This window comes from Manis pentadactyla, chromosome 2 (assembly GCF_030020395.1).
Source record: "Manis pentadactyla isolate mManPen7 chromosome 2, mManPen7.hap1, whole genome shotgun sequence".
In the NCBI taxonomy this organism is placed as follows: domain Eukaryota; kingdom Metazoa; phylum Chordata; class Mammalia; order Pholidota; family Manidae; genus Manis; species Manis pentadactyla.
Window position 1 is genome coordinate 104,200,183 of NC_080020.1, and position 22,256 is coordinate 104,222,438.

A 22,256-nucleotide genomic window follows, 5' to 3' on the forward strand; every position below is an offset into this window, starting at 1 on the left:
TTACGAAAGGTTCAGGGTTAGCTTCTTTACTATCTTACTGTCTAACTTAACTCGCTTGTTGAGCTATAATAAACATGGTCTGATGATTCTTTATTTCTCTCCCTTCTTATTCCTCCTCCTCCCTTCTTTATATGTTAGGTGTTTTGTTCTGCGCTCCCATCTAGAGCAGTCCCTGTAAGATGCCCTGTAGAGGTGGTTTGTGGGAGGCAAATTCCCTCAACTTTTGCTTGTCTGGGAATTGTTTAATCCCTCCTTCATATTTAAATGATAATCGTGCTGGATACAGTAGTGTTGGTTCGAGGCCCTTCTGTTTCATTGCATTAAGTATATCATGCCATTCTCTTCTGGCCTGTAGGGTTTCTGTTGAGAAGTCTGATGATAGCCTGATGGGTTTTCCTTTGTAGGTGACCTTTTTTTTCTCTCTGGCTGCCTTTAATACTTTGTCCTCGTCTTTGATCTTTGCCATTTTCATTATTATGTGTCTTGGTGTTGCCCTCCTTGGATCCCTTGTCATGGGAGTTCTGTGTACCTCTGTGGTCTGAGAGGCCATGTCCTCCTCTAGTTTGGGGAAGTTTTCAGTAATTATTTCTTCAAAGACACTTTCTATCCCTTTTTCTCTCTTCTTCTTCTTCTGGAACCTCTATAATGCGGATATTGTTCCATTTCAATTGGTCACTCAGCTCTCTTAGAATTCTTTCATTCCTGGAGATCCTTTTATCTCTCTCTGCATCAGCTTCTCTGCATTCCTGTTCTCTGTTTTCTAGCCCACTAATGGTCTCTTGCATCTCGTCCATTTTGTTTTGAAGTCCTTCCAGAGCTTGTTTTATTTCTGTATTCTCCTTCCTTAGTTCTTGCATATTTCTCTGCAAGTCCATCAATATGGTTATGACTTTTGTTTTGAATTCTTTTTCAGGAAGACTGGTTAAATCTATCTCCCCAGGTTCCTTCTCAGGGGAAGATGTAGCAGATGCCGAAGCTGTCTGGGTTAGTCTTGTCTGGATCAAATTTTTTTGCCTTTTCATGCTGATAGGTGCTATTGACTGTCAGCTGGGAGAGCCAGACTTTCCACTTGCTACTGGCCTTTCTTTACAGGGACAACTGCGACCCCTAGTGGCTTGTGTTGGGCAATTGCGTGTAGACTGGGTCTTTGTGTCTTGCCCGGCCGGTATGGAGGAAGCTCCCTTGCTGTGGGCGTGGCCAGCCACTGGCTGCTTCTCTGCTATGTCTGCGCCCGGAGGGGTAATGGACAGGGGGCTGTCTGGCTGTTTACCTCAGTGAAGGGTCTCAGAGCTGTTGCCCAGGGGGTTAGTGCGCCCAGGTTTCCCTGGAATTTCCAGCTTCTGGACTGTCACGTGGGTTGTTTCCATCCAGCTGTTGCATCCCTGTCCCTTTAAGGCTTTTCAAAAGCACTCGCTTTTCTTTTTCACAGGGGCATCAGCTTCGTGACCCACTCAGAGGTCTTGCTGCCCTGTTTCCCTAGTTTCCAGGCCTCCACGCATGCACTGTGTCTGTACTCTGGTGCGGATGGCTAGGGCTGGGTGTTTAGCAGTCCTGGGCTCCCTCTCTCTCCTTGCTCCGACTCCTCTCCTCCCACTGGGAGTTGGGGTGAGGGGCGCTCGGGTCCTGCCGGGCCGGGGCTTGTATCTTACCCCTTTCACCAGGCACTGGGCTCTTGCACGTTTGGATGTAGTCTGGCTGTTGTCCTGTGTCTTTTGGTCTCTCTTTTAGGATTAGTTGTATTTGTTGTATTTTCAAAAATGTATATGTTTTTGGGAGGAGATTCCCACTGTCCTACTCATGCCGCCATCTTGGCTCCGCCTCTGCCCACGCTTTATTTTTAAACTTCAATTTTTGGATATTGTTTTTCCAAGGGGGTCTCCCGTGTGTCAAGAAAAAAACAGAGTAATACCTCTTGGCCACAAGAGGGAGCTAAACATTTGAGTCACTTGGTTTACAGTAGTCATCTACCGTATTTCCTGTGCTACAGAATAATTCACTTACTGTCTTCAAGTCAGGCCTCCATTTGTGGTATTATTTCTATCACCTTGACTTAAAGTTCTGCCTCTCTCATGGCGGACATCTCTAGGAGTTGCCTCTGATGAGAAGCACAATAATTATATAATATTTACAACAAACACTGGGGCTTTCATTTACCTAACATACTCAGCAAACATTCAGCATCAAAAACGTACTACGTAAAGGAGAGGTTAAGAGGGCTGGCTGCAAGCATCTATAAAAAATGTTTTCTTTATGAATACCTCTTGTCTTGGTTCTTCTAATAAAATCTGCCTAAAATATTTTTATACTATTATCAAAAAATAGGCATGTCTTTAATAATGCATAACTCCCCTATAAAATTGTACAATAGTTTTGTGGAGTTCTATACTTGGCACAAATATATGGAGATCATAGCAAAATAATTGTACGGGGGTTTATAATTTATAAAATTATTTTTAAAATGTAACATTTGATCTTATAGAAAGATTAAATGCATAATGCAAACTGTCACAAGAAATACTTAGTTTAAATGCTAAAGAATTAGGTCTTACAATACCCTCATACCACATGCCTAAGGCATATATAATTAAAGTTACTTATAGTAATCTAGTCATTTTGTATAGAAAAATGATTCCAATCAAGCACAGTATTTGAATAAAATGTCTACATTTGAATAGGAACTGGAATTATTATGATTCCAATTTATGACCTTCACAGATTACAAGTTAATTTGTTAACTATCTGATTTTATTAAGTAGGAATACTGTAATAAAAAAAATACAAACACACATATATGAAATACACGCAGTTAAAATTTGCTTTCTTTGCCACAGAATGCAATAAACAATAGATTCTTGCATTAATTATACTCTTGCAAGTAGTCTGAGTACACTAAATCAAGCTTTATCTGACCTGCACTAAGTCTACAGTGCTATGCTCTTATCCAAGATGAAATTATAGATATCATTTGTGAGAGAAAATACTAAAAGAAACAATTTGTTTATATCTTCAAATTTCTATTACTTAAACATTGGTATATACATTCTGTGCTCTCATTAGATTACATTGAGTCTAGAAATTAAGACTGACCATGCCCTAGAAGAAAACTACTTGTCTGATTTATAGAAAAATGGATCTGCAGGGATCTTACATTCTGTTTTCTATGGATATGTGTTTGTGGGCCTAGTAATATATTTCAGGACACACAGTAGGGCAGCTGTATATATATGCATGGCACCTAACCCAGTCTAGTGGTACAATCCACAAGCTCTGGACCACTGGGTTCAAAATCCAAGCTCTCCTCTTAAGAGCAGTGTCTTCACTCATCAGTACAATAGGGATATTATGATAATAATCTCATTGAATTGTTGTGGGAATTGTTTAATTGTGTATATATACTTGAAGAAATGAAGAAAGCCCTATTTTTAGCTATACTATTATTTTTAGCTATAATTTTAGCTGTTCTTTTCACCTATTATTTTTACATTATGAAAAGCCAAATGATGTTCCAAAACCAACAACTATTCCCAGTTTAGAGAATTTTATTAAAATTGTAATGAGGTAAATATATAGGCTGAAGTTGTCATATGGGCTGAAGTAAACTGCTTTCATTGGGAAACTTCTGATACTGGACTGTGTCTCAGGGTAAGACATGTACCTAACAGGCAATTAACAGAATTCTTCTCTATCTTTAAGTCTTCCCCTGCTAATGCTTCACCCAAGATACGTTTATATACATTTTACATCTTAGGAACACACAAAAAAAGTATTCAAAGGAATCATGACATGAACACCTTGTTAATAAAAAGAAGAAAAGCATACCTGGGTAATCTTCAGATACATGTACTGAATAGGATACACTGTTAAAACAGGGAAAAAGAGAGAAAATAAAGGCTCAGGTTATTGCTAAGGTAGATATGCCTTTACAAAGTAAAAAACAACCCCATGTTACCCATTCCTTTGTATACAGATATAAGTATAAGCAGATAACACCCAAAATCAGTTAGAAAACCTCTCCGATACTTGACTTAGGAAACATACAGATTTTCAGATATGTTTTTAATGAATATAAATGGATTTTTAAATATCTTTCTCCCAATAGTGTTACTTTTATGAGTATGGAAAGGTCTTTTATCTCAGCAATGTCAATATTCCCTAATTTATGATCATTTATGTTATCTGCTTATAGATTTTATCAAATCATCTTTTTTCCCAGAAAATAATAAAGCATCCCTCCTATTTAGAATGGCAGTCAAGAATTTAAACATTTATTTTTAATATTGCTCGCTACAATATGCTGTGTTTTTGAAACATCCTTTTCTTCAAAAAATTAACAAAATGTTAAGTGGAATTACTAGTTATCAGCCAATCTTTCATCCACCTCCTATTCTCAAAAGGGATGAGTTGCTTCAAAAATGACTTTTACATTCATTTTAACAATTCCACAAATCCTTGTTCAGGAACCCCACTGCCACTGGGTACTCATCACAGTGACATATAGGAAGTTATCGTGCTGAGTTGTTCTTCACTCTCCTATCTCTGGTAACTTGATTGACAGTCTCTTAAGGTTATGGTCCACGTCTATTTTTACTTTTAGCATAGTCACTTATTTTAGTGCATGACACCCGGCACATATTCAATATTAGCTTTTTGAATGGATCAGTGAAACTGCCACCTGACACACAAAAGTCAAAATTTAGCTCACATTCAGCCAAATTAGCTGCCTGTTAAAACTAAAAAATCAATTCTCTTTGAAGGAGAGCACATGGAAGACAGAGTAGAGTCTATGCAAAGCACCATTCACAAAGTGAATCCAAAACAATTCAAATTCCGTGACATTTGAAGAAACAGAAAAATCTAACTTATATTCAAGAGACAATTTGACCTAAATGTTGAAATTAGCCCACAATGATGTTAAAACGGTTATTATAAGTATGCTTAAAGATGTAAAGGAAAATTCAATCTGAAAAAGAAACAAACAAAAGCAAATCATCAGGGCATTGTGGGACACTGGTTAAAAGAGCCAACACTTTGTATAATTATAGTTTTAGGAAGTGAAGAAAGAATAACATAGGCAAGAAAAAGAAGCTGAAGGGTGAAAGACACGAAGAAGCTCAGAAAACCCCGAACAGGGTAAGTACAAAATAACTACACCCAGATACACATACTCAAACTGCTGAAAACAAAATAAAAGGAAAAAATTTTTAAAACAAAAAAATGACAGATTACATACAGGGAATCAATTCTGACCTTTCATAAGAAACCTTGGAAGACAGAGGGCAGTAGAACAGCAGAATGCTTGGAGAAGAGGGGCAGCAGGTAACTGTCAACCCAAAATTCTACATCTCGGCCAATTAGCCACCAAAAATGAAGGAAAATGAAGGTTTCAGATAAAATTGCAGAAATTTGTTTCAGCAGACTTAAGTACAAGAAATCCCAAAGTTCTCTAGGCTGAATGTTATCAGAAAGTCAAATATCCCCATAAGTTGTAAAGATAAAAGTCTATTTTTTTCACTTAATGTTTTTAAAATACATGACTGTTTTAAGGGAAAAATTCTAACTTATTGTGGGATTTATAACAGATACAAATGTAATATACATGACAACTATAGCATCATGTCAAGGAAGGGTTAAGGAGTCATACACAATGTCAAGGTCCTCACATCTTATGTGAAATGGTATATTATTAACTCTAATAATAACTCTAAGGAAAGTTAAGGAAGCATACTGTAATCCCTACAGCAAGCACAAAAAGAGCTTTAAAAACAACAAATAACGTGGAAATCTAAAATCATTTTGAAACACTTAATCCAAAGAAGACAGGAACAGAGGAAGAAAAAACAGAAGAGACTAATAGAAAACAAATAGTAACTGGTGCTTGGAACTAATCACAGCAAGAATTGTATTAAATGCTAATATACAAAACACACTGAAAAAAAAAAGGCAAAGATGGCCAGAATGGATAAAAAAAATCAAGATCCAATTCTATGTTGTTTTGAGAGATCCACATTAAATATAAAGACATAGACAGATTGACGGTAAAGGACGGAAAAGATATGCCATGCAAACAGTAGGCATAAGACTGAAGTGTTTATTATTAATAACAGATTTTAAGACAAAGATATAAAGAGATCATTCAGTGATAAAATAATCAAATCATCAGGATGAAAGCACAACAATCATAAATGTGTATGCACCTAGTAACAGAGCTTCATAATACATGATGCAAAACCTGACAGAATTAAAAGGAAAAACAGGCAATTCCACAATTCTCCATAGTTGAGTAACTGACACAACCAGCACCCCTTGCCCCCAAAAGCCATTAAAAACATAGAAGATCTGAAATAGATTTTCATAGAAAACTACAATCGCAGATAGCCTTTTCTTTTCAGATACACATGATGGAATATTCACCAATACAGATCACGTACTAGGCTATAAGACTATAGTCTCAATAAAACTGAGTAGATGGAAGGTCATGGTACACGACAACTCATATCCTGATTTTCTGGCTCACTTTGCCCTTATGACACTAAGTCTTAAGTCCTCAAAAAGCTAATGCCTTTTAAAACTTGTGACTGGACTTTGGACTACATGACTGGGGCTACAGACAGTGTAATCCTTCCAGTCAAGCCCAAGCCTCTAGGACTCCACCAGTTAAATCCCTGGCATGCTGCTTAGTCCTCGGAAAGAAATTGAGCAGAGACAAGAAAAATTGAGTAAGAAGGTAAGTAGAAAAGGACGGTGATTCCTAATGATACCCAATATTGATATATTGTTCTTTCATAAAGCATATTTAATTGTTTGATTAATTCAAAAAGCATGTCTTGCTAACCTGGTAGAAGCCAAACACTGACTGTATTTATGTCAAACAAGATTTAGGTAGAAACAGATAAGGAAATGACTTTGAATGATTAATTCAGAGGTAAACAAAGAATATGAAACATGAATATGATAGACAAAGAAACCTGAACATTTTAAAAGCACAATAGCATTTCTTCTTTACTTTTTAGTTTTGAATAATAATAGGTTCACATGAAGTTCCACAGCCAGAACAGAGAGGTCTCACGTATCCTTCACCCAGTTTCCCCTACTGATTACAACTTAGGTACCTATAGTACAATATCAAGGAAAGTTTGGGTAATAATTAGTGTAAAATTTGGCTATTAATTTTGTCATTTTATCATATTTGCATGATGTGCCCACTACTGCAAATCAAATACATAATTATTTGATCACTCAAAGATTTTTGTGCTACCCTCTTTAGAGTCTTATCTGTATCAGTACCCCAAAGCCCAAGCAGCCACTAATCAATTCTTCATCTCTATAATTTTGTCATTTCAAGAATACTTTATAAATGAATAACAGAGTAGGAAGCACCATAGTATTTTAAGGCAGAATTAGTATTTTGAAAAACCACTGTGATTAGCAATAGGATAGAATGAAGAACAGAGAGATCAGATTCAGAAGCTACCATAGTAGTAAAATATAAGCAAGTATCAGTGGAGGGGAGAGTATGCAATGGGAAGGGGAAAGCAGAAACAAATGGCAGGTGCTGGACTCCAGCCAAGAGCTGAGCTTTGGGAATCATAGCCCTCAATCAAATGCCAAGAGTTAGAAGATAAATAATCATGCCAGTGGTGCCTCAAACAAGCTGAGGGAAATATACACTATGATCCCATATGAATTTATTTCCCACAATTCATTCCATTATATAATGGAACTATACTATGTAGAAATGAAATTACTGATGGTCAAGGGAACCTTTCATCTGGCAGTACTATGTGACAGAAGCCTGGGACCTTGCCAGAGATTTACTCAGTACTAAGCTAAATTAATTCCCAACAGCTTACCATCTCAACCAGCAGTAGTTGGCTTCATTTTCCATCCAAATCAATGTCTAAATCCAAAATGAAGCCTTAATATATTCCCATGTCTATCTCTAATTAGGGAGTGTGCTGTAGTTAGAGCCAAACGGGTCAATTTCCAGGTTTGAGCATTACTAGTCAAGGGGTATAAGAAGTCATTCCAATATACCCAGCTTGTATCTCTTTTCAGTAAAATGGGAGAATCCAGATCTACCTTACAAGCCTGCTGTGGGGACTTAATGGCCTAACAGGTGGAAGGCCCCCAGGACAATACCAGACACATAGCAGCAGATGCCAAGTAATTTTAGTCAGCTTCCAGTACAAGCAATGAAAATTGACAGAAGTAAAGTTTTATGAATGTCCTCTGGGGAATTCAATTGCTCAAAATCACAATATATTACATTTTAACAGAGACCAAAGTTGACATTGATGATTTTATTTCATGACTGTATTAGCCTCATGATATTAGGAGACATTTCCATGTTCAAGACCATACCTAATTTTTCAAACACAAAATAGAAAGTAAAAGCCCTACAAAATGATTCATCAGCTCCTGTGCTGTAGCATCTCCTTGGTAGTACACCAGAAGGAAAATCACCAGGGCTGTAAAATCTGAATCAGTTTCACTCTGTGGCTTACAGAGTTCTTAGGGAAACAATCCAGTAGAAGCGGACATGGATGATTAAGCTAAAGGGTCTAATAGATAAGGCCAAAAAAAAGGGCAGAGAACCAAGCTTAAGTAGCTATGAGTAAGGGTAGCATGTGCTGAATATAATAACTACTAATGCAGGCAAAAATAATTGTGAAGTAAGATGAACATGAGAAGGAAGAAAAAGATGGAGTAAGCTCTGAATTCTGATTCAAGAAAAAATGCCTTGGAATATTTGAATGAGCTCAATTATAATTACATTGAGGTGCTTTGCCAGAGTAATTCAGGTCAGTCAATATGTGTTTGGTTATGAACTATAAGCAAGGCACAGCACTAGGTTCCTCATACTGCAAGATTAAAAGTAGTACCTATAAATTATTTCTAAACTTGAATCATTTTTTAAATAAAATGGTTGCTTCCTCCCCTTATTCCTCAGAAAGCATCTGTCCCAACCAAAATATCTCTTGACTACCAAGAACCTCCAAAGGAGCTCCTGGGGAAGCCCTCATATGTTCAACATCTACCTAATCTAGTATTTTGTTTACATATTTGTTTACCCCTATAATTAAAATAATTAATAAGGTAATTCTTGTATCTAAACTTACCACTTGCTCCATTACCATCCTATTCCTTCTGAAATGTCTGCAAAGAACTAAAAATTGAAAGAGTTTTAGATTTAGAAGACCTTTCACAGGTACTTAATTCAATGTAATTTACAGGTGGGCCCTACAATGTTTTGACTTTCTGCCACCTCTAACTCAACTTTGCTAACTACATCCTTCCCAGCAGCCTTCAGAGCCCAGGTCTAGGAGTTGGGAATGCTGGACATGACTTAATATGTGGTTTGGTGAATGTAGCTCAGGTAGGTAGTCTGCATGGGCAAGAAAGCACATGATGAAGGAGCTGAAGGTGGTGCGGTGAGCTCAGTTAGGTATCTGTGTTCTCATAAAGAAGGAAATGAAGTCAGGAGGGGCCAATAAAGAAACAGAGTGAAAGCATGGGAATGCTTTTATCTTCCAAAAGGATGTTCTAAATATCCAGGTCAACCACTATAGCACCCTTATTCTTTACCATTATTAGCTACTAATCATTTTGTCATTTATCCAGGATCAGGGATTTCTAGGGCACTCTTCCTCTTTACTAAAAATCCTCACACCACCCACACCCATATGGACAACATCAAGCTGCATAAGGTTCCTTGACCTCACCTTCCCTTAACTTTAGTTTGCCAAATCCATGGCTAATCCGTAGACTGGACTTGACATGTGATTGCTCTCCTCCTAAAATCCCAACCCTGGTGTCCCATTTCTAGCCATGGTTTTTTTTTTCAGCCCTAACTCCTTTATTGCTATTCTGACATCCTCAATTCCCATGCTTTCACTCTGTTTCTTTCTCAGTCCCTCCTGGCTTCATTTCCTTCTTTATGAGACCACAGATACCTAACTGAGCTCACTGCACCACCTTCAGCTCCTTCATCATGTGCTGTCTTGCCCATGCAGACTACCTACCTGAACTACATTCACCAAACCACAGATTAAGTCATGTCCGGCATTCCCAACTCCTAGACCTGGGCTCTGAAGGCTGCTGGGAAGGATGATGGGAATAAGGAAAACTGTTACCACTACCAATATCTGGTGCTCCACACCAGCTCTGTACAACTTTGCTCAGTAAGCCCAGAATCCATCGTTTACAGGCTTGTATGCTTTTTCTTCTTGTTTTTTCAAACCTTCACAACTTCCCAAAACGGTGTCACAACTTGTCCTTGCACTTTCCACATTAACATAAAATAGATTATTATATGGTTACTCCCTTACTGAATTTTCTCAATTCTTTCTTCCACCAACCACCTTTAAGCTCATATTTCTCTGCTTGCACCCAGGAAGAAAGAAATCTCTGCCCTTTTACTGAAAACGAATCCATCTACTTGATTTATAGATCCTATAAACCCAGACTCCACTGGGACCTTGTTCAATTAAATATACCAACAATTCCACAATTTGAAAATAATCAGAAATCTTCAGTTATGAAAGTGTGAAAACATACGCCCACAGAACATTAATTGTAGCACTATTTAAAATGAAAAAGTACCCCCCAAAACACAAGAGTGACAATAATAGGCTAATATAAGTATTATAACACACAATGTACCACCAGGCATGTGAAAAAGTAATGGTGTAAAATACTATGTAACAAAAGAGATAAATGCTTCTGATACATTAAGATACACAATGAAAATTTAGACAACTGAAAGTTATATTCATTAAAAGTGTATAAACACCTATCTACTACAAATATATACTGATAGAAATACGGCTTGAAAAACAGTGACTAATTTTAACAGTTGTTAGCTCTTGGTTATTGGATGAAAGGGAACTTCATTCTTTGTGTGTATCTGAGTTATTTCAATCTATAATAAGTGTGTATTATATAAAAAAGAAAAAAGCTAGTAACCTTTAAGCTCCCCCTTTACCTTGTAGCCTTTTTAAATTATCACCCTACTTTTCTTCTTAAAGTTTTTACAAAGAGTAATCTGTCCATTCCACCTACCCACTGGCATGTGCCCATCACAATCTGGCTTCCACTCCTACTGTCCCACAAAAACTCTCCTTCTCAGGTCATCATTGGCCTTTCCTTCTCTAGTCCTTGTCTTACGTGAATTCTCAAATGCATTGAATGAAAACAAAGACATCACGAAACCCTCCTTCCTTGGTTCCTGAAATCCACCTCTCCTTGGGTCCCCTTTCACTTTTGAAGAGGCTCTTCTTAATCTTTTGTCTTTTCATATTTCACAGTCCATGTTTTTTCATATTTCAATCTTTTCCAGCCATGCTGACTGCTGTTTTTTTGCCAGTGATCTCAACTATATCCATGAGAATCTCCTAGCAGCCAAAAATAGAAGACTCAAAAATTCCCTATCTTCAAATTAAGCAGCAGCTTCTTTTTTCTTTTTCACATTTTCAACAGGATATTCTGCAAATAAATGAAGCCCAACACATACAAAACAGAACTCATAGCCTTCTTTACATTAATTTTCAACCCAGCAAGTTTAAATACCAAGAAATCTGGGGCAAATAACAGCAGCAGCTGCTGTTAGGAACTATAGATCTACTTATCACTTGACCATATCAGGACACCAGCCCCTTGGCTACTTTTTGGAGCAGGGAAATTCTGATATAATAGATCTTAAGTGAGGTCTAGGGGTGTGCATTTCCAAAAAGCACCCCAAGTGATTCCGATGGTGGTAAAGCTCTGAGTCTTGTTTCCAACTAACATAGATACTGACTCTTCAGAATAAAATTCTAACTCCGTAGCATGTCTTCAAGTTTCTTCATAATTTGACCCATAACTACCAACCAGCCAAAAGGATACCAAATACCCACAGACCTTAACTTCCAATCAAGTTTACCATTCCTGAAACAAGTCATTTTTTTCACACAAAAGAAAATGGAGCCAGACCGTTTGAATGTGAAATATGGCTCTACCATTTTTAAAAAACTTTTTTCAATGGAATAGCTTATATACAATATTATAATGGTTTCAGATGAAAACCTTAGGGATTCCTCAATTATGCACATTATGAAAATGCTCACCATTAGGAGTGTAGTTACCATCTGCCACCACACAAAGACCTTACAGTATTATGAGCTATATTCTCTATGTCATACTCCCATCCCTGTGACTAAATTCTTCTCATTTGAAGTTTGTACCTCTGTATACTCCTTCCCGGTTTCACCACTTACCCCCAATCATCCATTCTCTGTGTTTATGAGTCTGTGTGACTGCAGGCTAGAAAACTCACCCCTCTTTGCCTCAGTTTCCTCATCTGTAGTACCTCTCTCAGGTTGTTGTGAATAAACAAGTTAATACATGTAAAACATTCAGAAGATGAGAAAATGACATGCAACAAACATTAGCTGCTTCATTAGTATTGTCATCATTATTATCACACCTACATAGACTTACTTTCCTGGAAAACATTCCCCACTGCACTCAAGTCTCAATCTCATGGACAACTTGCTGTGAAACTGCAACAATGCAGGCTGACCTGGGTGTTCCTTCCCCGACGTCCCACTTCTCTTTGACACTGACCTCTAGATTGAAGGTACAAACCAAACAATTCCGCCTTAAAATTCCCAGGGCTCTGACAGTAGACTTGCCATTCAAGTAATTTCTGAATAAAGGAAAAAATGTAATCTTTTTTCCAAAATTACTTCAAGATGTACTACAACAATCCTTGACAAAATACCTACTATGTGGGCAACTATTTAAACACCTGATTAAAACCAGAAAACACTGGTACCCAGCAGTCCACCCTGCCCGTGAGTGTCAGGCCTTCTCAGCACAAGCTCCGTGTAGACCTGCGCTGATGGAGAGAAGCTAGAATGAGTTCTGAATGTCCAGGTCATATGCCCTCTGTTATTTTTCATTTTCAAATCTATACAATAAGGGTGATACTTGCATTATTACCAGTCCTGATAACATCAGCTGAAATTCAATGACAAGATGTAGGGTAAGATCTCTGAGACGGTCCAAAAAATGTAAGCACCAGTTCTTTTTGACATACAAGAAATGTTAGCATTTCAAGCTGTTTGGTAATTCTAATTTCCTGGTCAGGGAGCACTGTGTATGAAAGTCTTTGTTTAAATGACTACTACCTTGAAAGTGTAAGATAAGGAATGTCAGTTCTAGACAGACAGGCCAGCAATATGGAAAATGAGTGGGAGTTTGTTTCAACATCATATATTCCAAGCAAGAAGTAAGCATGCTTTATTCAAGGCCTCTAATAAAAACAGTGCGCATATATTGCCCTGCCCTTCTTCCATATCGCTCAACAGCAAGGTAAGAGAACAAAGTTCTCATTCCAGAAGAGAACATCTTCCCCATGAATGAAAGCAATTGTCAATATAGGACAGTTTATATCACCCTTTACAAAGGTAAAAGGATGAAGATGCTTGCCTAATAAACATTAAGTTAGTTTCTCAATAGTACATATGTTCCTACTTTCAGAGCTTCTTTTGATGATTTTTAAAGTTATACTTTTCAGCAAGTGAAGTTGCAGGATCTAAAGTATCGGTATTTGCCTTTTAGGGAACTGGCTGAGTCACCAACTCTTAATGCTTAAATATTGCACTATAGATCAAATGCTTACACTTCTAAGTAAACCATCTTCTCAACAGGAATGAACTTCAAAGATCTAAGTTGAACTTTGGTTAGTAACCTAGATGCATGCTTTATTGTGGGATGAATATACCATACAGTATGGACAACATTTTTCACTTATACTGCCTTAGTCAAATGCAAGAACCAACAGACAGTATATTTAAATAAAGTGCTGCTTCTATCTTATTCTTTAACCATAGCCAAAAATAAAAAGAGGTCATGAGTGCAATTGCAACATGACATGAATAGTGGACAGAGCATACCAAGTCACCAACAGTAAATTAATTATATATATGGAACCTACATTAAACTATATATAAATATTTCCTTATTTCTTCCCCTGAAGTTTAATTTCTGGACTTTTCTTCTTTGCACAATTTGCAACTATAACTACTTTGATATTCTTTTGGTAAATATCCACAGAAATGCAGATGCCTTTACCTTCACTGTTTTACATATAAGTTCAAATAATAAATGGTTATAAAATGTTGGAAGCTGCTACGAATGATTTACACAGCACGCCAAAGCTGCAGAACTATGATGAAACGATCCTGTAACTGAAGTAAGGCTTTTTTGAGGCAGAAAAACATGTTTTAAAAAGCACTATAAATATTCAGAGTTCAGAGATAACTGCAATACATAGTACGATATACACCTCAGCAACTTTCTCAGATATTTAAGATACATAAAATTAGTTCTTTTCAAGATAATTTCTTATGGCCTATCAAGGACAGTTTTTTTTACACTGTTTTAATTGAAGTATTTGAAAGACAATATTATATTGGTTTCAAGCATACCACATAGTGATTCAACAGTTAGATACATTTTAAATCCTCCCCCCAACTAGTGTAGTTACTATCTGTCAACACAAATGTTACAGAAATATTGACTATATTCTCTATGCTATATTTTAATACCTGTAACTAATTTATATTATCATCTAGAGTTTGTGCCTCTTTATCCCCTTCACCTATTTCACCCACCCACTCCAACTCCTCTCCAGTGGTAACCACCAGTCACTTCTTGGTGTTTGTGAGCCTAGTGAGGCTTTGCCATTTTGTTTCGCTTTTAGATTCTACATTTAAGTGAAATCATATGGTATGTGTCTTTCTCCGCCTGACTTATTTCACTCAGCATAATACCCTCTAGGTCCATCTATTTTGTCACACATGAAAGGATTTTCTTTTTTATGGCTGAATTCTCCCATATTCTCCCATACTGAAGGTTGCCTTTTTGTTTTGTTGGTGGTGTCCTTTGCTGTATAGAAGCTTTGTAGTTTGATATAGTCCCACTTGTTTCTTTTTGCTTAATTCTTAATACCACCTGAAGACCCTGCAGGATCCAGCCTATCTACCTGTCTCATCCCCACCTTGTGTCACTGTCCTGGGTTCTCTCTCTGCTCCAACAAAATGGACTCCTTTCAGTTCTTAAGTATGCCGTGTTCCCTCTGCCTGGAATTCTCTCTCCCTTCCTTCAGCTCTTTTTGCCATGTTAACTCATTCTCATCCTTCAGATCTCAACTCAAATGTCACCCCTTAGGAAAAACCTTTCTGATCACCCTTTCAGATCTGAACAGATCTTACTATGCAGTTTGTAGTTATACACTTATTTGCATGGCATTAACATACATTTTCCCTACTCAATCTGTAAGATTAGAAGGCACTTCTCTTCTCTCCACAACCACCTACCATATACCTAACACACAGTAGGGAACACAGCAGTTATTGGTAGAATTAATGTTCATTAAAAATATATAAATCCTTTTATCTTCCAACTCACAATAACCTTCTTTACAAAACTACTTAGCAAATATGAATTAGTTTGCAACCTGAAGAGCACAGGAAAAGAGCATGGGCTTTAGAATATGCCTTTAGGAACCATGCAAAACCTGGGAAAATTAAATGGATTAATGGACTACACTCTTTCTGCTTGTTGAGATTACATCTATTTCCTAAGTGCTGTCAAGAGCATTACCTGGAAGATGACAGGTGAAAGAAAGCAGTTTGTGTAATGAGAGATGATTAATGAAAAATGACTTCTCAATCCCTCCCCTCCCTAAATATTCAAGAATGAGAAAACACAAAATAATTCTGTAACAGACAACCACAAGGCCTCCTCAACTCTCCATTCCACTTCTTCCCCTCCCTGCTGCATATGACAGCCTTTAGGTTTGCAGGAGGAGAATCCCTTCTCCCAGGCAGAGAGGTGGGCTGATCAACCAGAGAACCACTCAGAATTGCCGGGCCCCGTCCTATAGTAGAAAAGAGAAGCTACCTAGCCAGACACTGGCATGTTGGCTTCAGTGGTTGGTTCAGGGTGGTCTGTTCAGAGTAAACCTCCGAACTTTTATTCAGGGCCTTTGGGAAGAGGCACACTCACTCCTGGATGTGCATGAGGAAGTATGTAACCCTAGTTTTGCTGGTAGCCCTCTTAACACCCATGATGAACAGAGAAAGGCAGAGTTTAGAACATTTCAGAAACAGAGCCCTAATCGGACTATGTCTAAATTTCATTATCTATGAACTTCTCAATACATGAAGTAGCTGTCCTTTTACTGTTTAAGCCAGCAAGAAATATTTTTTTCTTATAACTAAAATCATCCTAATTTGAACAGACCTATTAAACTGCTTGAGATGTTTTAATGTAAACATCTGTAAACTATTTAAATTAAAAACTTAGATATATATCCTTGATGTAATCTTTACCTAATAGAGAACATACTAGTGATTAACTTAAGGTTTTAAGTAATCCTCCTAAGTTCTATAGAATTTATGACCTAAAAATATTATAATAAATTAGGTATCACACAACAAAAGTTTCAAATTCAGCAGGTCTTATTATTTTTGTATTCCAAATATAAGGTCATTTTCTTCAGGGCATAGCATTTTTTTTCCTTGTGGTTAAAATCTTTCATAGGCATTTGATTTTTCAATACTATATGTATGTGAAATGGGCTTGGAAAGCCATAGTCTTATTCCCTGCTTTTCTTCTTCATTTTATCTGTACTGCATACAGTCTTTTGGTTGGTCAGTAACTGAACAGGAGAGCGGTAATAGAAATATTATTCTACAGTCTAACTGTAAGTGCTCATTACAATCAATTAGCCTTTCACTCTTCTTAAGCTTTGGAAAAATGATTTATTCTCACAAGATTGATGTGCAAAGTATAATTATTTGAAAATAAGGGTATTGTACTTAAATGTGACATATTTTGACCATGAAGTTAATCGATTACTAGATATTCAATAGGCAAGTGCAATTAATTCTTAAACTAGTGAATATGTAACTGAAAGAGCCTCAAAGTTAACAAATATGTAACACAAAGATAGCCATGCAAATGGTTTTACTACAGGAAAGGTGGCAGTTTACAATTACAGTTACATCAATGTTGAACGTGTGTCTACAGTGAATGCTGATGTATGGAATTTTCTTGTGGAAGCAGAGTCTTCACTAAAGCAGATCCACTGACCCACTAGACCCAGTGAACCCAGAATCACATCAAGAGGGGACTAACTGATGAGGGGCATTAATGCAAGCTGTTTGTTTAGACATTGTTGTTGCTGTTTTAATATTCTATTTTCTATAGGATATACTGAGGAAGACATCTTTTTTTAAAATTAAGGTATCATTGATATACACTCTTATAAAGGTTTCACATGAGCAACATTGTGGTTACTACATTCACCCATACTATCAAGTCCCCCCCAACACCCCGTTGCAGTCACTGTCCATCAGTGTAGTAAGATGCCACAGAGTCACTAGTTGTCTTCTCTATGCTACACTGTCTTCCCTGTGACCCCCACACACACACCATGTGTGCCAATCATAATACCCCTCAGTCCCCTTCTCCCTCCCTCTCCATCCACCCTCTCCCACCCCTTCTTTTTGGTAACCACTGGTCCCTTCCTGGAGTCTGTGAATCTGCTGCTGTTTTGTTCCTTCAGTTTTGCACTCTTGTTATATTCCACAAACCTTCACCTTTTTTTTTCTAAGCTGTATTTAAACTTCAATTGTGTAGACACTGCTTTTATAAACTAAAACTTATCATTGTACAAGAGCACAGGAATGGCAAGCAACTACTGAGAAAGTGGGATTGACTTTACATGTGGAATTAATGCCTAAAAGTATCTCCCAAGAAAAGTGGCCTAGCACCTGATGTCAGGCTCCCAGAATTATAGAGTGAGGAAGGTGAGCTTCTGGCAGGACATTAACTTTAGCCAATGTTGGGATTCTCAACCAGACAGAAATTCACCCAATCACCTAAGTACTGAAGATGAAATTTGTTGGAGAGAGTCTCTTGGTTTTGTTTTTCTAGCCTTAGAGAAGCAAATAATAAAGGCTTTAAGAAGTCCAATGCAAGATTTTTGTATGAATATTTCTGGAGAGAACTGACTTCCTCAACAGCTCATGGTTCTAGATTTACAAACTCAAGGAGGTCTCTGTGACCAAGTAACACTTTTGCTGCAGCTCTTCTTGATGAGGAATTACCTTTGGAAATCACTTATGATCACAGGAGGAAGATGCTAAGGAAAAAGTCAAAAACATGGAAATGGGAAAAAAAGATTCTAGTGCTCTTCACTGGAATGCTCAACACTGTTCAGTGGACCTGCAGAGATTATCTGATTCTAAAAGGGTACTTGATTGCCTCAGCTATTTTTCTACTCTGTAGGGATAAAAGCTAACTTATAAAAAACTCATTACAATAGAGAGGATTTCTGTTCATGGTATTTCAAATAAGCTTTTTTTCCTGGTAAACAATATATATCTTAGTAAGATAAATGTCTCTGCCTCCAATTTTATTTTGAACCATCTTCAGTGTGCAAATTTAAGCAAAGAAGCTCTGGAATTGATCAACGAATGCCTCCTTATTTCAGATTAATTTAGGTGATGAACTGATTAAGTCAACTTTACAAGAGAGTAGACTTTGCTTAAAATACTTTTGGGTTGTTAAAAAGTCAGAGGTAAACAGTTCACAAATTGGGAGTGGCTAAATAATGGCATATCTATTGCAAAGATGATACAGCCACAAAAAGGGATATAGAACTGTAATCTAATTATGCTATGCCTCTATTTTTGTTAAAAATTTGGATTTGTATATATTTATTAAAATACAAATTTATAGTTATATATGGCTTTTATGGGGGAGAAGGGTATAAGGTTATGCTTTTTGGGCAAAGGTTTCTTGGATCACTTGACTGTTGTTATTGCTGATATTTGCTTTTCTTTTTAATATTTCTGGAATAAACTTTATTAATAGGATTAAATATGTTATAGGGGAAAATACTAGAATTAATTTTAAAATTATATCCCACAATTCAAATAAGAGTATATTCATTAACACAGTAGGAGAAAGTCCTCTACACCTCCTGGTGAGATCCTACACATTCTTCAGGAATTAGTTTACATTTTCACTTTCTCATATCTCCCTCTCAGCTTCACCCCACTCTGTGCAAACTGACCCAGAAAAAATTAAGTCTCCTTGAGAAACATTTCCATGGAGCCTTACACTAAGCCCTCCTAGAAACTGTTCAGTTTCTTAAGTAATTATCCAATCAATTCTTCTTTCCCCATTGAGATTCTATAAAATCTATGTATTATATTCACCATTGTGTCCCAGATGCTTAATATATATGCATATTATGTCCTAAAAGCACTGAATGACTGTTAAAATAGGGTAGGATAATTAGTATTTTATGTCTTATCAAAAATAAACAACCTAAATACAGTTAACTGAAGTCTGTTTATAAATGTGATTTCAGGAGAGATAACTAACATTTGCCTTTCACTCCTGGAACAGATTTTTCACATATGGAATATTTTAAGGGACATAATTTGGCCGATAATGTATCTGCTCATAAAAGGAATTTCATTGTACTGTATAATGTTCTGAAATGAGAACAAAGGAGTCACACTGTCTGTGTTTATACCTTACATGCAGAGGGTTCAAGTGCATTCATCTATAATTCAACATACTCTGAACCATGAAAATATTACACTTGATATTTGCAACATTGATTATAAACTCTGAACAAAGAGCAAAGGGCCCTTGAAGGTCTTGAAACTTCAATATTTGCAGACCATGCAAATATGTATAAATAAATTACAGAAAATATTCTGTTCCCAGTTGCCAAACGAATGTACACTGGAATCCTATTACAGCGCTACCACATGAGAGAAGCAACCACCATGTGGCTTATAAAAATGTTCTTCAGTTTGTCACTACAAACACTTTGTCCACGGTGTATTTCTATTACACAGCAGTACATTACGGTGACACTATGATAGTGAAGCTCTAGAATATAGGTTTGTCTAACACTTGGTTTTGCATATATAATCTTGTTACAGTTTGGATTCAGGCCGGGTGTAAATACTGTCTCAACGTCCCTTTCCAGGCAATGCAGGGTTAAAGAACAAATCTGCGTCGTGATAGCCTTGATTTTGGCCCTATGAATTCATTGAAGAAAATGGGAAACCCCAGCACCCATGGCAAGTCACTTCTATTTCTAAAAATAGATAAATCTCATAGCTCCAGATAAGTCAATGAAGAAACTTTTCTGGGTACAGAGTGCAGATAAAAAGCTAAGAGATAGAGATAGAGATACAGAGAGAGAGAGAATGCAAGCACATGAACTGTTTTTGTTCAGATAATCTGAGATAGAAAATGCATATGAGCCATTCCAGGGTCCTCAAGATGGGAAACAAGAAAAGAGAATCAATTTTATATAATTTTATATAACAGCAAGTATGTTATTGACAAACTGACTGGCTTAAAATAATACGATTTTCAGCAAACAATGAACCAACACACTGCCCTGTGCTATCACTTAACACTAACTATGTATGAATATCACCCTTTTAATTATCCAGTGACAGCCCAAGGAAAATAAAGAACTGGATATTTTGCTTACACACCATGACAAAGGTCTTTTTTTGTCTTTTTCCCCTTTCCTTTCCTTAAGGCCAGTCAGAGTAAGATGATGACATTTCCTTCATAAGATTTCCCAAACCCCATCTCTACCCTCGAGAGCCATCATAAATTATAAAGAGCTTGATATATACCGACTGAAAAAAAAGATAAATATCCATATGGGATCTGAAATAAGACCTCTGCAAAAAAGGAAGATGAAGTTCAATGTTAAAAGCCTTTGTATTACTCATTTCTGTATTTTTTACACTTAATATCATTAAATCATAGGCTCCCTCAAGATCTTTGGAATGCTTCCAAAATTATTTTTCATACTTCAGTGTGTCACTCAAGATCATCCTCCTCATTAGTAAAGCTATCAGCTGTATGAGGAAGGTAAGGACAAGGTGAGGTGTCTTGCCAAAGGGTTTCAGCCCCGGGCAAGTTCGCTATAGATTCAGCGTGACCAAAGAAACTGACCGCAAAACGCTCTTTGGGGTGAAAGGGTTTATTACCCGGCTTGTTCTTCAGCTGTAGGTCAAGCACTAGCATCTCTGCCTCCGCCCAGAGCACTGGGCCAGCTCCCTATACAGCGCAATAATAGCTTATTGCCTAAAGGTGTGGAAGTGGTAGCCCAGCAACACGCCAGTTACATCATCAGGTGGTTTAAGTTCAGTGAGGATCCTGCCCATAGGAACCCAACTTCCCCACATGAGGCAAAGCAGGGAAGATTGAGACAAGAAGGAGGGTATGAGACAGGCCACTAAAGGAAGGCTGTTGGAGGGAAGTGTGTGATACTTGAGAATACACCAGAAATTAATGGGTACTACAGATTTAAGGAAAAGATGAGCAAGTTAGAGAACCAGATCTATAGGGAACTAATTATAGGGTACTGACTTGGTAGGAAAACAAGTAATTGTATCAAATATTAAAATGAAGCCTTACATGATAAGAGATTATAAATGAAATAAAGATATTAGATACTACCACAGATATTGACAAAATACTACTTTTTAGGCATAACAAATTGTGAGGCTATGAGGCAGTAATTGATGGGCCATTTTCAAAAATAACCAACCACTAATTCTGTCCCTGAGTATAGTTTAATTGCAATGTAAACATAAATACTGTTATTACAGCTTAATATAATCTTTCAAAAATTGATTTATTATAAAATAAGAATATTAAATTAAAGTCAGTCAGTCGGGGGAATCATTTTAAAGTTTTTGAAAAACTATTTCACCAAAAATTTTTAAATAAAAAGATTTAAGCAAAAGAAAACATTTTCCAAAAAGTATTGGTACTAGCAATTTGAACTTTCAGTTCTTTTTTTTTCAGTTCTTTTTTAAGTCAAGTTATCCACCACAGAGTCCAATAGACACCATCTGTTATGTTGGGGGGAAGTTTTTAGTCCATTTTTAATCAGTTATCTTTGTCCACAGGTCAGAAAAGAAAGGCACCGTTATGGGAAAATTATTCATAGTATCATTCCTATAGTTACTTTTACCAAAAAATGTGCTGAGTCAAAAATATTCTGTCATTTACATTTGTCATTAGAACATTTTTTCTACTTTGTTTTCCAGGCCAAATTACTCAGTGAAATACTGAATGTTTCTACAGCATCCATTAATTAGCCTTTATGCAAATATCAGTCTGTTTATCTAGTATTTCCATTCAGA

General features: G+C 36.9%; 1 protein-coding gene across 3 annotated transcripts in view; it reads right to left on the bottom strand.

The window, feature by feature from the left end:
- The window catches only part of PARP8 (poly(ADP-ribose) polymerase family member 8), a 177,402-nt gene that overhangs the window by 97,363 nt on the left and 57,783 nt on the right, over window positions 1-22,256 (bottom strand). For all 3 annotated transcript variants that reach the window (XR_005027730.2, XR_008995037.1, XM_036900391.2), the window contains exon 4: window positions 3,820-3,857. Coding sequence is in view for 1 of the 3 variants with exons in the window: in XM_036900391.2 (XP_036756286.2) it covers window positions 3,820-3,857 (38 nt within the window). In the remaining 2 variants the exon portion in view is untranslated. The remainder of the gene's footprint in view (window positions 1-3,819; window positions 3,858-22,256) is intronic.